The 20,444-nt window shown below is 42.7% G+C and overlaps 1 protein-coding gene and 1 long non-coding RNA gene across 7 annotated transcripts in view; one reads left to right on the top strand and one right to left on the bottom strand.

Annotated features, from left to right (window-relative positions):
• Positions 1-20,444, top strand: part of KALRN (kalirin RhoGEF kinase) — a 743,024-nt gene that overhangs the window by 7,447 nt on the left and 715,133 nt on the right. For 2 of the 6 annotated variants that reach the window (XM_045032054.1, XM_045032049.1), the window contains exon 1: positions 18,635-18,736. The exons of 1 other annotated variant lie outside the window; for it this stretch is intronic. In XM_045032054.1, the coding sequence (XP_044887989.1) occupies positions 18,664-18,736 (73 nt within the window). In that variant the 5' untranslated portion in view covers positions 18,635-18,663. Of the gene's footprint in view, positions 1-18,427; positions 18,737-20,444 lie in introns of those variants that run through there. 3 more of the 6 variants (XM_045032053.1, XM_045032055.1, XM_045032051.1) reach the window with 3 other exon arrangements.
• On the bottom strand, positions 3,981-7,883 carry LOC123378373. The gene is made up of 3 exons (XR_006582576.1): positions 7,746-7,883; positions 5,620-5,695; positions 3,981-5,438 (listed from the first exon to the last, which is right to left on the bottom strand). It is a non-coding gene; the product is annotated as an uncharacterized LOC123378373 (long non-coding RNA).

Genomic DNA, 20,444 nt, shown 5'->3' on the forward strand with positions numbered 1-20,444 from the left:
CCTTTTTATTTTGAACTTTATAACTCAAAAATAGTTTGGATATAAAGGTCAAACATAGCAGATGGATAGTCACCAGCTCTGCATTTGTATTTCATAAATACAATTACTGGTAGTTGAGAAAGAAAGCAGCTATGATAAGTGAAGACAGTTTATTGCTCAGTATGCTATTTTCCATGTAACAAGAGTCGAGAGTGCTCAGCAGCTTCTAACACCTCACAGGATTGAAGCTAGACAGGTTGCAGATGTATCTGGTAGATACATAGCTTCATCTTCAGACTCTTCCCTGCACTCAGCCTGTTGCACTGTGAAAGGGTGCAAGGGCACAGTTTGGATACTGACAATCAGGGGGTTGACTGCTACCCAGTTTCCCCCTCTTCTTGGCACAGGTCTCAGGCCAGGGGAAGCTAATGAGGCCAGGCTGGACACTGCAAGCCAATCAGATTCTCCAGCAGAATAAGAGTAGTTGCTGGAAAGACAGGAGGGGATAGGGTAGACTCTCTGCCTGTTCACTACAGGCCTGATGTGGTAACATAAGTTGGGGTTATTGTAGCTCTGAATTCTGGAAATGCCCTCTGAATGTCAGTGCGGAATAAAAGCCTTTGAAAGGCCACAGGCCACCAGAAAGATGTTGAGATTTTAGTTTGGTGTTTATTTTTTATTTTTATTTTTCTGTCCCATCTGGTAAAATGCCCTGCGTGCTTACACTCCCCTTCATCCGTCTCATTCCCTGAGTCTCCCAACGTTAGTGATGAAATAGGGGAGGAATTCAGCAGATCACTTCCCACCAGACACTAGGTGCCTCCAATTTCAAGCAGTACTGAGATCACTATCAGGCAGGCCCAGTCACTTTTTAATAGGGGAAGGAGGCCCATTTAACACTCACCTAAGAGCACAAGTTGTATTTAAACTTATAGCCAGCTTGAATTTTCTTTTTAAAATCCAGTTTCAGTGGATCCTGTTTCCATAACATCGCTGTGGAATGCATCCTTTTTCTTTGACAACCTGTGGCTTTTTATTACAAGCTGAGTTAGAGGTTTATTGACTCTGATTATATCATTTGTAATAAATAATGAATATTTACACTAGAGGGAGCAATAGCACCATAGCTACCCTATTTCTGTTTGGCCACCACTCTGCAGCACTATCAGAGCCGTATATAGGTATGTAAAAAATAATAATAATTAAATTAAATGATTTGGTCCTTTATGCTGTAAAGTTCCCCTAATGATTCACATTAACTATTAAACAGAGTTTTATTTTATAAGAAGCTGAAAATACAGCTCAGAGTTGTGCCTGAAGATACTGCTGGATAAGCTGTACAGAAGACTTAATTTTTTTTACATGGCATTCCTTCTTTCAGCTGCTACCTTAGAATCCCTGCTGGGGTCTTTATTTTTGTTTAAAATCATTATCTTTTGCACCTGGCATTCAGTGACCTCAAAATGCTTTAAAACATAAGAAGTTAGGTTTCACAATACCCATTTAACAAAACCATTTTCATATTAGTATAGCAATTATGATGTTACAACTTGTTCATGATGTACTTCTGGGGGAATTCTGCGCAAAAAAATTTAAAATTTCTGCACCAAAAAAAATTCTGCCCACAATATTTTAAAATTCTGCAAATTTTATTTGTCAAAATAACACAATATAATCACACCAGTTTCAATTATTTTGGTAATTTATTTCAAAATACCTGTCAGCAAGTATGTCTGTAAAAATACAGACAACAAGAGATTCAGGAAATGTTTTTTGACAAATAGATTTCTTACTAGGCATATTAATACAGGATTGAGTAATAATTCATTTAAACGATAGTACAGAACCATATTTACTGCACCCCTCAGAAGCAGTGCAAAGGCTTGGGGGAGTCAGGGATAACAGAGGAATTGAGAGAGAGGGAAGTAATTGCTGAGAAGGAACGTGGGTATAAACTTGAAGGGTTATTGGGTATTGGTGGGGAAAGTATGGAAGAGTTTTCTTTTTTTGAGGGGCAGGGAGGGATTGTTAGGAGCTTCCCCCATGCAGACCCTGGCTGACCTCAAGCCTCTCCCATTCAGTCAGGCACATCTACCCCTGTCCGTATGTCTCTGTGCCCCCACTCCTTCCCCCCTGTAGCTCTGCACCCCCTCTCCATCTGCGCATGTGGCCCAGCAGCTCCCTCCCCCTGTGGCCCTGCACTTCCACTCCCATTCAGCCCCTGCCCCAGTCTGCCTCACCCACTAGCCCTTATGAGCCCCTGTCTGTGACCCCCCAGCAGTCCCATGCTGTCTGTCTCTCCATATCCCCTGTCTCTTGACCTGGCCCAACAGGCACTATGAAGAAGGCAGTCTCTTTCTCTTTCCTATCCTGGTTGGGGCTTGCCAGGAGTTGCTGCTCTGTTCTAGTGCCACAGTACTCTCTGGTGGGCAAAAGGCAGAACTGCAGCAACTTTTCAGGAGAAGCTATTTTCTGCCAAAAAAAAATAATTAAAAATATGCATTGCACATGAAATATGTGCATGGGCAGTGGCGCAGAATTCCCCCAGGAGTAATGATGCCTTCATGGCAGGGTCAAGTAGGAGTAGATGAGATGGTCAGTGGCTCAGGCACTCATTGTTTAGCTGCAAGTATCTTTGCAGTTGAGACACAAGGTCAGAAAAATTATAATAATGTTGGACAGGTAAGTGGATGTATCCATATTCAGTGAGACCTGCCTTAACGCCATTTGTAATAGGCAGCCTCTTTTCCAGATTGATTTTATTTGACCAGTAGTTAAAGGCCACCACTATTACTAGGCAATCCATTTTCATATGCCCTTTGGGTGATCTCTGAAGAGAGGTTTCACAGAAATTGATTGTGTTCCTCTATAAGAAAATGCCTCTTTGAAGGAAAGAGGATGAATTTGGTACTAACTTATAAGCCATGCAGCCTGACTAAAGTTATCATAAAGAGGCGGCACTGGTTGGCAAAGAATTTGATGCAAAGCCTCTGATATTAACACAGGGCCAAAAGGTATAATTGAAAGTGGAATTTTGCCCAAATGCTGGTCTGTTTAATATTCTATTGTAAACCTCCTAACTTTACTGGGATTACAGAAAGGATAAATCCTCTCTGAGTCAAGGTCCCCAGTTAGACTATATTTCCCATGGTGCACCATGGCAGAAGGGAAACTATTGTGCGTCATGGAAGATGTAGTCCAGACTGGTAGCCTTGTCCTCTAAGAGGGGAGCTCATGCGGCACCTGAACTACAGCTGCCAGAAGGCACTGCATCACAGCAGGCAGACAGATTAATGTTGACTCTACCTGAAATGAAATATTTTTGTTTATATTTTCCTGACTGAAAATTGAAATATTGAGGCAAAATTGAAAAATTTCCAAGGAAAATTTTGATTTTTGTGGAAATTGCATTTTGTGTTGAAAAAACATTTAAATGGAAAATTCCTGACCAGGTGTACTATTTAGATTGTAAATTCTTCTGTCTCACTGTGTTTGTACAGTGAGGTCCCAATCTTTGCTGAGGCTTCTAATTGCCACTGCAATATAAATAATAATAATAGAAATGGGTGTGCAAAGAGTGTAGGATTAGACCCTTGTTCTGAAAGTCAGAGTGTGAATAAATATTGACCCCTGGAATGCAATCTTTCAGGAGTCACTTTTTAAATTATAACAGCACCATAAGTTCCCTTTAGAAGGTGATTTTTAAAAACTATGAATCAAATGATCACCTTGCAGTTCAGTGTGGAATTGTCAAAATATAAATTATATATTGTGACTGGCTCACTAAAAAAAAGAATCACAAAGGAATAAACTGTTCTCATTCCTAACATGATTTAAATAGAATTTCATTGACATTGTTTTATTTAATTTGGACATCATGTCATCTTTGCAGACTCACACTGGTATCATTTTCATTTTCTTTTTAATTTTATTAGAAGGTTGCTCTATAAAGATCTGCAGTTAAAGTGAAATGAAAGAATGTGACAACCTAATATTGCCTCCATTCGCTTGCATTGACATTGCTCCTTTCTAATATCATAACATCATCTTGACAGAACCAGGCAGACATTGTTTTGCCTCTATTATGGTATTATAATTACATCATAAAACCTTGAAGCAATTAGTATTATGATAAGAGGATAAAATATTATGGAAAGTATGTATGATGCATGCTTAGTAGTAAGTTCTCTAGCTTAACTGTCATGATTGCTTTTGAGTTTATTTTCAGGTCTCCAAAAGTTTCTAGTCAATGTTAAGCCCTTTTACATTAACACACTTTTTGGGGTACATTTTTGTACCATGTCAGAATGAATTATTTGTTGCTATGTAACTGAAAAAGATTTGACTTATTGAAGAAGTTTGACACATTAAAGCTATTTTATAATTTAAAAGACAACAATGTTTAGTCAAATTCTAATTAAGTTTATGCATTTCTCAAACCCCTTTAATCTTTCACAGCACTTGCATGAGGCAGGTAAGAATTGTTGTAGCTATTTTATAGAAACAAAGTGAGGCACAGAATAGTGAAGTGACTTCCTCATAACTATATTGCAGATCCCTAGGAGAGCCATTAAAAGAACTCAGGATTCCTGATGCTGTTGCTTTCTCTGACAAATAAGTGTTGTCTGGGCTAGGATTTAAAGTGTGGTGTTGTTAGAATGTGTTAGCTAACATGTTTGAAAAATCTAGTGTAGACAAGACACACAACATTTAACATGTGTAATGATATTAACTCAACTGGCTTAGCTCATTGTATAGCATACTCTGTCTTGCCTACATAAGAATTTTAAAACATGTTAGCTAATATGTTCTAACACTGCACCTCTAAATCATACTTTAGCAAAAGCCATAGATACCACTAACTTTCTGTGGAAAGGGCAGTCAACAAGACTGACTTCAAGGGAAATGAGATGTGTTTGCGGGAGCTCAGGGGAGGCTCATTCAATCTGACAGTCAATGTAGTATTTAAAAACTTACAAATATAAGGATTGAACTTCAAGCATATCAGGACAGAGGGCCCCTCCCCTCAAAAATATCCAAACCCTTTCACCATATTCCTGTTCAGCAAATTCATCACAGCTAAATCTATGCCCTCTTCCTTGTAACAATTAGACTGTACAGAAAAACTGACCCAGATGAAACTGAACGATAATTTTCTTCTCTTTAAATATTGAATGTCATTCATTAAGGCAAAAAGAAATTATAATATAGTGTCTTACTTCTATAGCATCTATATAAAATAGTCTCAGAGATTGCACTAATAAACCAGAAATCACAAATAACAAAGTGCCAAACCCTGCAGTGGCTTACTCAGTTGAAATGTGCATAAAAGTGAATGGAAGTTTTGCCTTAGTTAAAGCCACAGGATGAATTAAATGAATAAGGAGTTCTCTGCTGTAAGACTTCATCCAAGTCCACTGGGATCTTTTCATTGCCTTCAGAGGGAGTTGGATTGGGACCTTAAGAATTAAAAAAAAGAATGGCTTCAGAAACCATTGCACAAAGAACAACATCTACCTGCTAGGTTCATCTGGAAGATTCAGAAACCCCAAAATAGATTAAATAACCTATTAAAAACTCTTCTACAGAGAGATTCTGGAATTTATTTCTATTAACTGAAAGCGCACATAAAATGCTCACCCCACTCATGACCTCCTCACTCCTGATCTCCATCCCTGGAATTTTCCCTGTCCACAATGGTATTGACTTGTGTAAACTGTAGTGAGAGGCAAAACATTCTATGTCAAGACAAAATGCACCAGGAACAATCACTTAGGCTGGGATTCTCAGAGGGGCTTAAGGAAATTAGGTGCCCAACTCCCATTGAATTTCAAAGGAAGTTTGGTACCTAACTTCACTAGACGTGTGAAAATCTCAGCCTCAATCTGGTGAATGTTCCCTGTTTTCCCCCTCTCAGGGTTCCTTCCCCATTCTGAACTCTAGGGTACAGATGTGGGGACCCGCATGAAAGCCCCCTAAGCTTATTTACCAGTTGAGAAAACAAAGATAAAACTAACACCCTTGCCTGGCTGTTACTTACAAGTTTGAAATATGAGAGACTTGTTCAGAAAGATTTGGAGAGCATGGATTGATGCCTGGTCCCTCTTAGTCCCAAGAGTGAACTACCCCCAAAACAATGAGCACACAAACAAAAGCCTTCCCCGCACCGCGATTTGAAAGTATCTTGTCCCCTTATTGGTCCTTTGGGTCAGGTGTCAGCCAGGTTACCTGAACTTCTTAACCCTTTACAGGTAAAAGGATTTTGGTGTCTCTGGCCAGGAGGGATTGTATAGTATTGTACACAAGAGGGTTTTTACCCTTCCCTTTATAGTTATGACACCCCCCCCCCAATTTCCAGAACATGTCAAGAATTCTTAGAAGCAAAGACAATTCTGTCAGCTCACAGTGTCTGCTATGCAGTGCTCTTCCCAGGTAAAATGAGGACTGAGGCTAACAGAAAAGGTGCAGGCCCACTCAACTCCCACTGACCTGGAGAGGAGAGTGGAAGCTCTGCCCAGGAAAGGCTGCTAAGGTTAGGCTGTTTTTTTTAATATGTTTGCAATTTGTCTAACAGACCATAAACCACAGAGCGTGTTACCGGCCTTAATATAACATTCCATTTTATCACTGATAGGTTGATAACTTCAAAACTTTCCTTGTCTTCCTCCCTCTCTTTGTCATTAGAAATATATGCTGGAGCAATTAAGTTCTACTGACCCTTTCAAAGTTGCATTCCTAGACAGGAAAGTGTATAATAGAAAAAGCCAATTCAGTCTTAAGCATAGTTACTTTGTAATGCAGAGAAACAGACATTTCAGTATATTTATTATTGATCTAGAAGATGAGGTGAATAACGAGGTGGTGAAATTAAGGAAAGATTATAATGGATTGGGAGGAAATCCAGAAGAATCTAATAAAACTGGATGATGGTGCAATATGATGGCACATGACATTCAATGCAGATAAATGCAAAATAATTCACATTGGGGGAAATAATTTAAATTGCCCATATACGCTGAACTAGCTGCAACTTTTCAAGTGTTGCAATGGGCAATTTAATGTATATTTCTGATCAATGAGCAGCAGAGGGAAAGAGTGAAGAGGATGCTAGACTGCATTAAGAAAGGGTGTAGAATAATCCAAGAACATTTAGAATGGGACAAATCCTGACTCATTCCTTTTAAAGGAAAATCTCCCATTGAAGTCAATGGGAGTTTAGCCTGACTGAGGACTTTAGGATTGGTCCCAGTGCCATTTTCTAGATAGCTCATGCATCTGTGACTTACTTTGCTTTAGCTGACAGTGGTATTTGAACATGGGACCTTCATCACTAAATGCATGATGTTCTACTGCTTGATCTAAAATACTAAAGGTGAATTCTGGCCCTACTGAAGTCAATGGGAGTTTTGCCATTCAATTTCACAGTCATAGGATTTTAAAAATAATAACTTTCATGATTTCAGCTATTTAAATCTGAAATTTCACAGTGTTGTAATTGTAGGGGTCCTGACCCAAAAAGGAGTTGTGTGCGGGGTGATGGGGGTTGCAAGGTTATTGTGCAGGGTGTGGCAAATGACCAATGCTATTGTGGTGGGTCCCTCACTTTTCCTTGGTGTGATGGGTCAGGGCACCATCCCTTGCCCTTATTCTTGGGCATCAATGGCTCCACTAGTACCCTGGTGGGAGAAAGAAGGGGAGCGGGGAAGGGACTTAGGTCCATCCCATACTCTGGGTCCCAACCCCCTTCAGCTTTGTGGGCTTTTTACCCTCTTTCCCCTTGGGCAGGGTTTTTCTTGGTCCTCTGTGCCAGGGGAGTCCCTCTGCTCTACTTGGGCACAGTTTCTCTTCACCTGGTTCTCTGATCTGCTGGTCAATAACACTATTCCTCCAAACTACAGTCAGTTCTCCTTCCCTTCTCCTGTCTGACTGAAGCAGGGTTTTTTTTTTTTTAATTAGGTCTCTGGCAGGGCCTTAATTGGCTCCAGGTGCTCTAATTAACTTGTAGTAACCTCTGCTCAGTCCACAGGGAGTAAGGCACTGATCATCCTGGGGCTTATATACTACCCATCTATCATGCTCCTGCTGCCCTCTAGCCCTGCTATATCAGAGTAGGGAGGTTGCAGTACTGTTACTCTGCCTTCTGTGCTCCTGCTGCTGGTGGTGGCACTGCCTTCAGAGCTGGGCAGCTGGACAGCAGTGGCTGCTGGCTGGGATCCCAGCTTTGAAAGCAGCGCTGCTCCCAGCAGCAGAGCGGGAGTAAGGATGGCATGGTATGGTATTGCCACGGTTATTTCTGCGTTGTTGCCTGCAGAGCTGGGCCTCCAGTCAGCAGCTGCCACTTTCTGGCCACCCAGCTCTGAAGGCAGCACAGAAGTAAGGTTGTCAATACTGTGACCCCTCCCCCCCTAAAATAACCTTGCAACCCCCTTTTTGGGTCAGGACCCCCAATTTGAGAAACACTGGTCTCCTCCGTGCAATCTGTATAGTATAGGGTAAAAGCAAGCAAAAGACAAGATTTCATGGGGGGAAACCAGATGTCACACGTTTTTCATTGCTGTGAATTTGGTAGGGCCCTATTCATAGCTGAAAGAAGTCGCAGACTTATCAACCTCTTATGTGAACCAGCCACTAAACGAGGACAAAGACACACACTTTTAAAATGTTGGTTAGACTTCCTCCTTCTTCTTTCTTTATGTGCTGATGATGTGCCTGTGCAAGGCACAGAAGAAGATACGGTCCTTGATAAAAAAAAAGATTAAAGTCTAATCAGCCAGAAAATACAAAACACAATGGGAGAAGAGGGACAGCCAGCCAGAGAGTGGAAGAACCATTGCAGAAATGTCTCAAGTCACAGTTCTAAGACAGTCTGGAAAGTGGTATGGGAGGCAGTGGCGGGGAAGCAAGGAACTGCTCAACAACCCCTCCCCACAAGCTTCACTGAGAGAAGCAGCTGTGGGGTCAGGTATAAGGGGAAATCAGGGAGCTATTGAATAACCACCACTGCATCTCTGGCTCCAGTAAGAGAAGTGGCTATGGTGTGAGGAGCAGAATTATTGAACAGCTCCCTCCCCCTCAGTCCCAGTGAAAGAAGTGACTGCACAGAGTTGGGGATGGACGGACAAAGCGGAGTCATTGAACAACACTCTCAGCATACAGAATCTGGTCCTCAGTAACTTACCAATAGTGATCTTCAGTAGCACTGACTAGTTCTGTTTTCAAAAATAAAAACTTGAATGACACCTTGCAATAATTCCTAATAGCTTTCCATATAAGGCTTATTCAGATCTGTTACATGTGGTTCTTCTGATATTAATAGAGCTGGAAACTCATTTGGTCAGACTCATTCATTTGGGAAATTCAAGCAAATGCATTCCAGTTACTAGACTGCGTCCAGTGACATAAGCTTTAGAATGTGCATTTTCAATGGTATAGATACTGCAAAGCACTGAGCAGATGAAATATTCTTCTGATATAGTATCTGTACAGGTTGCTCATAGGATTTATGAAGACTTTAGAGTGTAGTTTGTCTAAAGGAGGTCTAAAAACATGCTAGATTTTAAAAGGACATGAAAGGATCGTCAAGCTGATCTGATGCAAATTCATTAATCTTCTTATGTAGTCCTGAAAGATAACAATAATATTTTTAGCCAATAATTTTTAGATTTATCAGGACTTCTTAAGTTTTTTAAAAAGTAGATTCATGGAAGTTTTTCTTCCAAGGTTTAATTACAGAATATTTTTAAAATTTCTGTAAATATAACATAAACATATAATTGGTGGAATAAATTGAGCTCACTTTTTATTTTTAAAAAAGAACATTTTTCTTTTACTCAGGACAGGAACTTTTTATTTCTGGTGCACATTTTATAATGGTAAAATGGAAAACAGGTTTGTATTTATGCCCAATCATGTGTGAAATTAATATCCTACAAGTGCTCTGAAATGAATGCATGTGGGAATAAAATGGTAGTGAGTGTTCAATTTTAATGCATACTTCATCTTAAAAAGGGCTTTTGAAATAGCTGGTATAAATGCTAAATATGTACTATGTGTTTTCTTAAATAACTTTTTTAATATTCACTGCCTTGTTTTTTGGTTTTGGCCCAAATCTGTAACTCTTACTCATATTGAGTAGGACTTCCTCATGAGAGTAGTTCCATTGATTTTAATGGGACTCATTATGTGAGTAAATGCTGTTCCATGTGACTGGGATTTGTAGAAGCAGGGTGAAAACATTTGAATTAAATGCAGTGGTGGTGAAAGGTTCTGGATTGACAGCACTCAAAACTGAAGACCTTTATGCACAGAAAGGTACAACATGGACAGGGCCGGCTCCAAGTTTTTTGCCGCCCCAAGCAAAAAAATGTTTCCTGTGTCCTCTGGCCCCGCCCCAACTCTGCCCCTTCCCCGCCCCATTCCAACCCCTTCCCCAAATCCCTGGCCCTGCCTCCTCCCCCAGGCGAGCCAGATTTCCCCTGCTACCCTTCCCTCCCTCCCAGGCAAGCCTGGGAGGGATGGGGGAGAAGCAGAGCAGTGGCACGCTTGGGGGAGGAGGCGGAGGTGAGCTGGGGGGGGAGTGGTTCCTCTGCCCCCCCAGTGTTACTTCTTGCAGCCCTCCCCACACCCCCCACCGCCACAGCTCACCTCCACTCCGCCTTCTCCCCTGAGTGCACTGCCACCGCTCCGCTTCTCCCCCCTCCCTCCCAGGCTTGCCGCAAAACAGCTGATTCACACGACAAGCCCGGGGTGGGGAGAAGCGGAGCAGTGGTGTGCTCGGGGGAACAGGCGGCAGTGGAGCGGAGGTGAGATGGGGGGGCAGGGGAAGAGGTTCCTCTGCACCCCCCCAGGGTTTTTGCGCCCCAAGCAAAAAAAAAAAAAAAAAAGGGAGGGGGGAGACTGAGTGCTGCCCCTTGGAAAGTGCTGCCCAAAGCACATGCTTGGAGCACTGGTGCCTAGAGCCAGCTCTGAACATGGATATAGCCAATGCAAGTTTCCTTACCCTACTCTGCCAGTGTTTATACAACCTGACTTAGGGGCAACACCTCTATAAAGAGTAGTTCAGTCTCCAGCCCATACACTTCTTGGCCTCTCTTCTGAGACTGCCAGCAAGGGTTTTCACTGTGATATTTTTTGTGATATTGACACTTAACCACTAGGAACTAAGTTGAGATAAGCAATTTATTTTACATAGGCCACCAAACAGCTGCCAGGTGATAAAAATTTTCAGCCATCATGTACTTCTTCCAAATTAAAACTAGTAACCTGAAGGAGAAAGGCTTAATCCTATTCTAAGACTCTTGAGCCATTCTGCTCCATGCTACCCCTATCTAAATTTTTGTGACTAGGTTAGTAATAGAAACATTTTACAGAAGCAGCACAGTTGCTGGCTTTCCAGGGATATAATATTTTACATAATCATCTCTCTTGCTTGTCACTATCACTAATATAAACTATAGCATAATTGTAGAAATATCTTTGCAACTGGTAACATCATTTTATTTGGGCTGGTTAGTTTATGAAGATGAGAAACCAATAGTAGTGGCTAGAATCAGGGGCCAAGTTCTGGAAATAAGGTTAACTCATCTAAATTGCCAAGTGTATATGCACTGCAAAGGTATCATTAATGTGCAGCCATATTCATGGTGAGACCAGTCCTATGCATGGACCTTTTGCACAATCTGTGTACTAAAAATTGGAATAATCTGCATTGTGTGTGTATGGGGGTGAGGGGTGTATGCATAAATGCTATTCCCTGGTGAGGGAGTATATGTGTTACAAACATATGAAAGATGGCTTTGGCCTGTTAGATCCTGCCCAGAATGCCACTCCATGGCTCCTGTCATTGGGGACCTACAGAATCTCCTCTGCAATATTCCAGAGAATCTAGAATAGGGCTGGAAAACTTCCACCCCATACTTCTGCTGATGGCCTTGGGTTTTCTAGTGTGTTCCTTGAAATAAGTGCATGATTCAAGGGCAATGGAGGCACTTGTATAATCTGTGGTCTGGGCTCTACTACCAGACATTGTGGCAGTGCTGGTCTCCTGTACTGGGACATTTCCCTCACATACCATAGAGTGTAGCTGCAAATAATTTATCATCCACTCCAAGGTAGCATCAGGTGCTTTCTTGTCTCCATTGTTCAGGTTTTCTCTTTGTACTGGATATTTATATGTAGGATCATGGTATTGAAAATGATGGACTTACAGCTCAAATGATGGTACTTGTGACTTTATGATGACTGAGGCTTCCAAACTGGTAAAATGGTTTCCTGACTGACAGTGTCTCTGTAGCTTCTTGAACCAAAATGGTTATCTTGTGTTTTTCAAAGTTAGGCTTTAAATAAGGTTGTCTGTGCAGGGAACCCATCTCTTATAGTATGTGTTCTCTAAATGTGCTGTATCCATTTTCAGTAGTATACAGTCCCAGGACCTTAAAATGTACTTCTCCTGCAGGAGATTTGCTGCCCACAAAGGTGAATTTCACTGGTTTCCTAATAAAAAGACAATCTCATCCTATGAGAGAAGTAGAACTGTAAGACTCCAGAACTGTAACTGTATGTAAGTGGTCCCAGCAGACCTGGCTCAAAAATGGTTTTGTTTAGCTGGCCCCCACCTCTGTAGAAATGCTTGAAAGTAGTAAAGGCCTTGAATAAAAACACTACTTCTGAGCACCCCAAACTTTGAGGAAGTTCAAATTTGAATTTTGCAACTTGGGCCATTCTCTAGTTAAATGGGTTGTTTTAGTTTGTGGATGGGATATGGAACATTTCTGCTTAGCAGAGCCTGAAAATGATTAAAACCAGTGTCTATCAATGAGACTGGTATGTTTTGCCTTAGACATTCTTCTAAATTTTATGGTGTTTTCTACAGCAAGAAAACTGCAGACACTTATTATAGCAATTATATAAAACCATGTTTTTATATGTTGCAATCGATATTTAATTCCACATTTAACTGCTCTTTTATAAACAGTAACAACCACAAACTTGTCAGCGTGAAACGAACTGAAGTTGTGACTGTTCAATGTTGTTGTATATACTTTTAGAGTGATGGCCAGATTCTGATTTCAGTAATACCAATGGAAAACAGGAGTGACTCCACTAATGTCATTGGCTTGCATTGGAAGTACTGAGATCAGAATATGGCCCTGAGTATCCTGCATTATCATGTTTGTGTTGCGTTGGAGAGGCTAGTATAGTATTTTATGACTGCTGCTGTGCTAGGAATGAAAATGGGGTGTGCATCACAGTAAGCTTTACCACTTTGATATATTATTAATATAAAAGTACAAATGTGCTGTGCATCAATACACAACAGAGACAAAACACCAAAGATTCACTCATTGACATGGCTGTATCTTGGGGCACTTTGTAGTGAACTCGGATATAGTGAAACTCTATACTGAAATAGAATGAAAGTCCCTAATTGTTTGACTACATTGAAAGGGGCAGGGAGGATATCTTGTCATAGTGAAGTTGACATGGTAGGGGAAGTCTGCAGTGTTCATAATGAAGGAGAAATAGGGTTTCCCCTGCCTTTGGTGGAGTTCATCCCTTTTTCTGGATAATGCCAAATCATCACTGTTAGGGATTACTTACCTGTCTCATAAAGATGGCTCAGCCCTTTATGCCTGTGTGATGTGCATGAGACAGCAGAAGGTGCTCAGGCTGCTGTAACAGGCGCTGCTAAGGGTAAAAATTCTCTGACAATCATGCACTGGAGCACATAAACACCTACAGTGGAATGAATGTGTGCAACACATCTTGAGGAACAACAGTCACAGAAAGGTGAGTAATCTTTTTTTTTTCCTCATTAGACCACAAGTGGATGATCAAAGATTTGATTAGACATTGTATTTTCAAGGAATGGGGTCATCTATCATTAGATCTGTTCACAACAAACAGCAAATGCCTCAGCATTTGTTCCAGACGGTGTTTAAGCCTAGAATCCTTGTTTGACACATTCCTGATTTTACAGTCCCAGGACTGATGTATGCTTACCCTACAATTCCTCTTATTCCTAGAAGCAGCAAAGAGTCCTGTGGCACCTTATAGACTAACAGATGTTTTAGAGCGTGAGCTTTCGTGGGTGAATACCCACTTCGTCCACGAAAGCTCATGCTCTAAAACGTCTATTAGTGTATAAGGTGCCACAGGACTCTTTGCTGCTTTTACAGATCCAGACTAACACGGCTACCCCTCTGATACTCTGATTCCTAGGATATCCAGAAAGATCAGACAAGCTGCTGCCATAGTCATATTGATAGTTCTTGCCTGGCTGAGGAAGTTTTGGTATCCGGGTTGATGCTCTTAATAATTTGTCTACTAAAATCCTTCTCTCTTCTTCTGGACTTAATATCACAAGACAACAGGAACATCTTGTATTTGAATCCATCCTCCCTCAACCTCAAAGACTGGCTGCTGGATTGAAGTAAAACATAGAAAGATCATGTTCCTCTGATGTCCAAAACAGTTTGGGAAGTAGAAAAGATTTCATCAAACAAACCTATGCTGCTAAAAGGAACAGATTTAGGATTTGGTGTGAACAGCATTAGCTACAACTGTTGACTCTCTGATTTCTACTATTTTTGAGCAATTACTGTCCCTGAAAAGCTCTGGATCGTTGATTAGCTCTATTAGTATGCACCTGCCATTTCTGCATACCACCCTCCTATTAAAAGCTACACAGTTTCCTCCCCTGCCCCTTCACACTGTGGTTAAAATCTTTAAGGTTCTGATTTATGGTTTTTCTATCAATAAGCAACCCTGCTTCCCATGGATTTGGGATTGTATTAAGCAGGGCCGGCTCTAGACCCCAGTGCGCCAAGCGCGCGCTTGGGGCGGCTGCGGTGGACCTCCCGCAGGCGTGCCTGCGGAGGGTCTGCTGGTCCCGCGGCTCGGGTGGACCTTCCGCAGGCGTGCCTGCGGATGCTCCACCGTAGCTGCGGGACCAGCGGACCCTCCGCAGGCATGTCTGCAAGAGGTCCACCGGAGCCGTGGGACCGGCGACTGCCAGAGCACCTCCCGCGGCGTGCCGCCTTGCTTGGGGCGGCGAAATTGCTAGAGCCGCCCCTGGTATTAAGAGTGCAGTCAGGCTTCTCCGGGGGGGAGCCCTGAGATAGTGCTTAGACAGGCACGAAGTCAGGTAGAAGGACTGATGGGGAGCAGCATAGGCTCCTGTAGGGGAAGCCCTGAGCTAGGGCCTACAAGGAGCAGGAAGAACCCTAGGGGAAGCTGCCAGAGTCCCTGGGGAAGGAAGACTGTGAGGGGAAAACCTGCTAAGATGCAACAAAGGAGGAGCAGGAGCAGGTTCCTGTGGGAGAGGCCTTGAGGAAGGGTCAGTAAAAACACTTGAGTGGAGCCCAAGAGGGGCAGAAGAGTTGTTAGTTCAGCAGAGAAGGGAGATGTCAGACGTCTGAGAACCAAAGAGAGGCTATGTTAAGTACAAGCTGCAGGGAAGTAGCACAAGGCGGCTTAAAGACAGGAGCAGCCCAGGGAAACAGCAGCATGTCTGAAGAAGCAGACGTAGTAGCTTAATACAGGGTTCCTGGGCTGAAATCTAAAGTAGAAGGTGGGCCTGGGTTCCCCTACCAGCCCCTCAGGAAGGGGCATGGAAGACCAACTGCAGGAGGAAATTAGGCTGCTGGGAGACAGGGCCTAAGGAAGGGCCAGTAACGATATTTCAGCAAACAACAGAGAAACAACTCTGTAGAAGCAGACTGGCCTCCTGTGGAGGAGGCCCTGAGAGAGGGCCAGTAAGAACACTTCAGTGGAGCCCGACAAGGGGTGGAAGAATTATTATTTGGATGGTTTAGCTTGGACTTTCAGTTGAACATTTTATTCTCCCGAAAGGGGGCAGAAATGTATGTGACTTGTCTGGAGGGCCAAGCCAGGAAGACCCAGCAAGATGCAGGCAGCCAGCAGGAGGTGCTGGAGATGAGGACCCTTTGCAGCATCACACCCTGACACAAGGGGTTGCTATGAGTGGTGAGTGCAGTTCCTTACACAATTTCATACATCTACAAGACAGCTGCTTGGTGTTCAATCCATGCTTTCACTAAACACTACTTCTTGGGAGAAGCATCCAGGTCTGATGCTTCTTTGGCAGAGCTGCACAGCAAAATTTATTTAATCAGACTCTGAGCAGCTACTGCCGTCACATCAAGTCATTGCTTGTGAGTTACCAAGAGTGTAATATATATGCACAAGCACTAGAGGATGAAAGAAAAATTATTTAACTTACAATAACCAGAGTTCTTTGAGATGAGTTGTCTGTATGTATTCCACAACCTGCTCTCCAACCCCATTACCACAGAGTTCTTTCATATCTGTATTCTGCAGTAGCAAAGGAGCCGAATGGTGGTTAAGCCTGCTCTGCTCTGTATGCACTTGGTACGGGAGCACAAGGACACTCAGTGCATGTGCCTTGCCCAAGCGGACACTGCTGGCCAAAAGACTCTGATCTCAAACACATGGGGTGCATGCGCGCCAAGAGTAGAATACATATGCACAACAGATCTTGAAGAACTCCAGTTACTGTAAGGTAAGTACCTTTTCTTAATCGTGATGAAAGGTGCTGAAGACATGAATAAGAGTTTCAGAAAAGGTGTGGGCAGTGTCTTGGGGATGAGAGGCAGAATTATAGAGTTGAGCAATAAAGGGAGGTAGAGGAAAGTTCAGAGTCAAGTTTGGGTTGAGGTCTAAACATAAGATTTGAATTAAACAAGAAGATAGACATGGTGGAGTTTCAGTTTAGGTTTTAGTTTTTTTAAAGGCCCAGGTTTTGTAAACCCCCCCCCCCTTGCTAATAATGTATAGTACCTTGCTCCACAAATAATCCCACTGATTCCAGCTCTCACTCTGAGATAGAATGGCAAAATCTGGCCTTAATTAGTAGATTATCAGTTTTGGATATGTTGTGTGGCTATAATGTAGCTGATGAGGTTGAGAATGGCAGAAAATGAGGAAAGATTTTCATCATTTGCCCCTATCTTTCACATTAGTATCTGATTACCTGGATGTCATGGAATAACAGTAGGACATACGCTTTTAATCTTCAAGGCACTTTACAAATAGCAACTAGTTATTCCTCAGGATACCCCTTTCAGATAAGTGCATAAATGTTATCCCTATATCACAGATAGTGAAACTGTGGTAGAGAAATTAAATCACACGACAAGGCAACTTGTCAGATTTGGAACTAGAAAATCAATATATCTTGGTTTCCTGTCCCATTTTCAGATTACTAATCCATGCACCCCATCAAACCCAAAGCCTGCAAAAAGCAGAATGTGAAAGTACCTGCAAGAACACAGTTTCAAATATCTGTTTCAGAAACCTGAAGTTTCAACAGCATGTTATGTAATAGAATACTTAAAAACCCAGTTTTGTTATTTGATTCTCTGCACTTTTTATAGATACCTACCACTGCAAACTGCCTCATTGCTTTTAAATTTGATATGAGAACAATGCAAATTGATGCCACAAATGGTGAGGACAGCAAAGCACACATGGAAAAATCAGTGAAATCCTCTTGGAAGTTTAAGTACACATGTTCAGACATGAACACACATACCTATTCCGGACATGGCACCCTCAGGAATGGAATTGGCAGCACTATTCTGTATACCCTCAAGCACTATCCTATTGTAAGGGAAGATATTGTTTAAAAACCAACTGGCACTACAATCACTGCCTTAATTACCAACCCTGCATGTTTCTTTGAACTGAAATTCAACAGGAGCTAGTTATTCTGGGACACACTTCATTTGCCCGATTGTATTTTCATACACACCCAATGGGTTTTTTGTTTTGTTTTGAATCTGCCTGTAAGGAAAGAATGTTCATTGTGATCTGTATATCGGAAGGAAACCTCCCGTGAATGATCCATATAGTAAGGACTAGAACAAGCATTAGTAAGGGTGTGAGTGAGAGAGAGGGGACTCGGTAGGAGAATATACTATAGGGCACAATCCTGTATTAGCTGGGAGGGGTGGATTAGCTGATTTAAGAGAGATGGAAAGAATGGGGGAGAAAAAAGTCCCTTGATTATGCAATGATAAAAGCTCCCACGAAACACACACCCCCCCCCTCTCTCTTTCTCCCTTCCTCTTCCCTTTATAATATCCACATCCCAGCTTTCCTGCCTCCCTCAGGAAGTCCTGACGGCCAGAATAACCCAGGCTGGTTGAAATGATCATTAGGAAAACAACAATAGCTGGTGTGATACTAGCTCAGGCGGCTGCCGCGGCTGTAAGGAATTGAACTGTCATCTATGTAAATACAGCTCGGCTGGAGTCACATGTGCAGCAAGGGGCATTGTTGGCAAAGAAGAGAGGAGGAGGCGGCGAGGGGGAAGAGAGCAGAGCAGGTCTGAACAATAGAGAGAGGAGAGGGGGCTGGCAGAGAGCCTGCTGTTGCTGGAGGTGTTGGGGGGCGGGAGGGGCCTGCAAACCTCACACGACTGGCAGGCAGTAGGAGCAGCTGCTGCTAAGCCCAGGGAGCAGCAGCCCCAGCAGAGCTCACCAGACACCATGGAAGGGATGATCCCGGTGGTGCACGGCTGGGCTAGCTGCTGAAAGCGCCTCCATCCATCCCTCCCTCTTTCTCTCTCCCTTTGCTTCTCCTCCTCCCGAACTCACTGGATATTAGCAGCAGCCGGGCTCGCCTCTTCTTTCCCCAGCCATGAATCCCGCAGAAGGGGCAGCGGAGGAAGGCGCTGTCCCCGATTCCGAGGTGGATGCTTTTTTCCGGACAGGTAAGGAAGGAGTGGGGAAGGGGCGAAGAAGGAGGGGAAGGGGCTGCCATCGCCTGGGCGAGAATGGGTTGCGAGAAAGGGGTTGTTTTGCATTGGCACCATCCTGGGTGGGAAGCCACAAGGGACTGGCTGACTTGCTTTGTTTGGGGGCGCATGGACAGGGTTGGGGTCCGCTGGTTGAAGAGAACCCCACTGATCGTCTCCTCCTTCTGTTTATATTTTGTTCATTGTCGCCTTCCTCTCCGCCCCCACGAAAAAAGACTTTAGTCTCACGGCTAGTGTGAGAGACATTCACAGCCACTAAAGGAGAAGCCCCTTCTCTGGGCAAAGATGCTTTTGTGTTGGGGTTGTTTGCACAAGCACTTAACGAATTGACCGAGGATTGGAAACTGTTGGTTGTCAGTTTCAGAAGAGAAACCAGATTTATCCCCCCGCTTCTTGTTCCGTTTCCATTTGTTCCTTGGCTTGCTAGGAAATGATGCTGCTCTTCGCTTGTTACACAGGAATGGGGCGATCTTAGATCACTTTTTTAAATGCAAGAGGGGAGGGATTACATCTCCTCCCAGTTCTCGCACGGTACAAGATCTTAACATTGCAGGAAATTTATCGTTGCTCTCTCCCTTTCTCCTCTGAGATTGGAAATACACAAAAGCCGCTCCAAGATGTTCGTTGATGGCTTGTGAGAACTACACATACAAAAAGACATGGCATTGGGTCCCTAAACACGCCTTCAGTTTGGGTTATAGGTTGGGTCAGGTGATGGAGCCAGAGGCTCCGATTTTAACCATCCTTATGCACATTGTCCATAATGTGTAACACCCGCTTCCTGGATCACTCCTCTGATCAGAATGGAGAATTAGGGGTTAGCAAGATGTGGGGAAAGGTCAATAAATAATAATCACAGTTAATTATTTTGAAGAGGAGTTTGCTTTTTTCCCTCCCTCAGTCTACTAAATTTGTACTTTCACTTGAAAGCTATAAATATATTATATGCACAAGTACCCCCTTCCATCTCAAACAAACCCTTGCTTGAAAAAGGCTTTGTTAACCCAATGCTTTCAGTCATGTGTACTGTGGCAGTGGTACTGGGCATTAGGGACACTAGAAGTCAATACAGGTCGTTACTGGTGGGAAAACCGGTGAGCATATTTGCTTGGGTATCTCATTCCTCCTGAGATGGACTTTGTTAGCAGGATCCAGAAGGTCAGGATCAAGAACAAATCCAATTGTATTTCAGTGAGTAGTGTGAGAAATAAATGTCCTTCTGTTTTAGAGGACAATACTATAACAGAGCGTAAGATTAAATGTGACTCTGCTTCTTAAAAGAATATTTGGGCCAAATTCTCTAAGAAATGTGTATACACTAGATACCCACATAAAGTATTATTAGTTTGATGGCCCTTATCTTTAAAACATTATTTTATGTGGGATCAAAGCCCCAAGTGAAACAGTTTATAGGATTCCTTCTGATTCAATAGGCCGAACCTTAAAGCATTACATGCTATTTGGTAAATTTTTAATTAAAAATTGCAAAGGATTAAACACTCACTTCAAAAGGGGATTGACCCTGGTAGTCTGGATTTGACACTTATTGCCACAGCTGTTTGTCAAGGCTTTACTTTTCAGCTGCCTTTTTCCTTCTACCTGATCATTAGTTATGCAGAGAGCTTCAGGCTCCAGTTACAACAAAACAATCATGTAATCACCA

Source organism: Mauremys mutica, chromosome 10, assembly GCF_020497125.1.
Source record: "Mauremys mutica isolate MM-2020 ecotype Southern chromosome 10, ASM2049712v1, whole genome shotgun sequence".
In the NCBI taxonomy this organism is placed as follows: Eukaryota; Metazoa; Chordata; order Testudines; family Geoemydidae; genus Mauremys; species Mauremys mutica.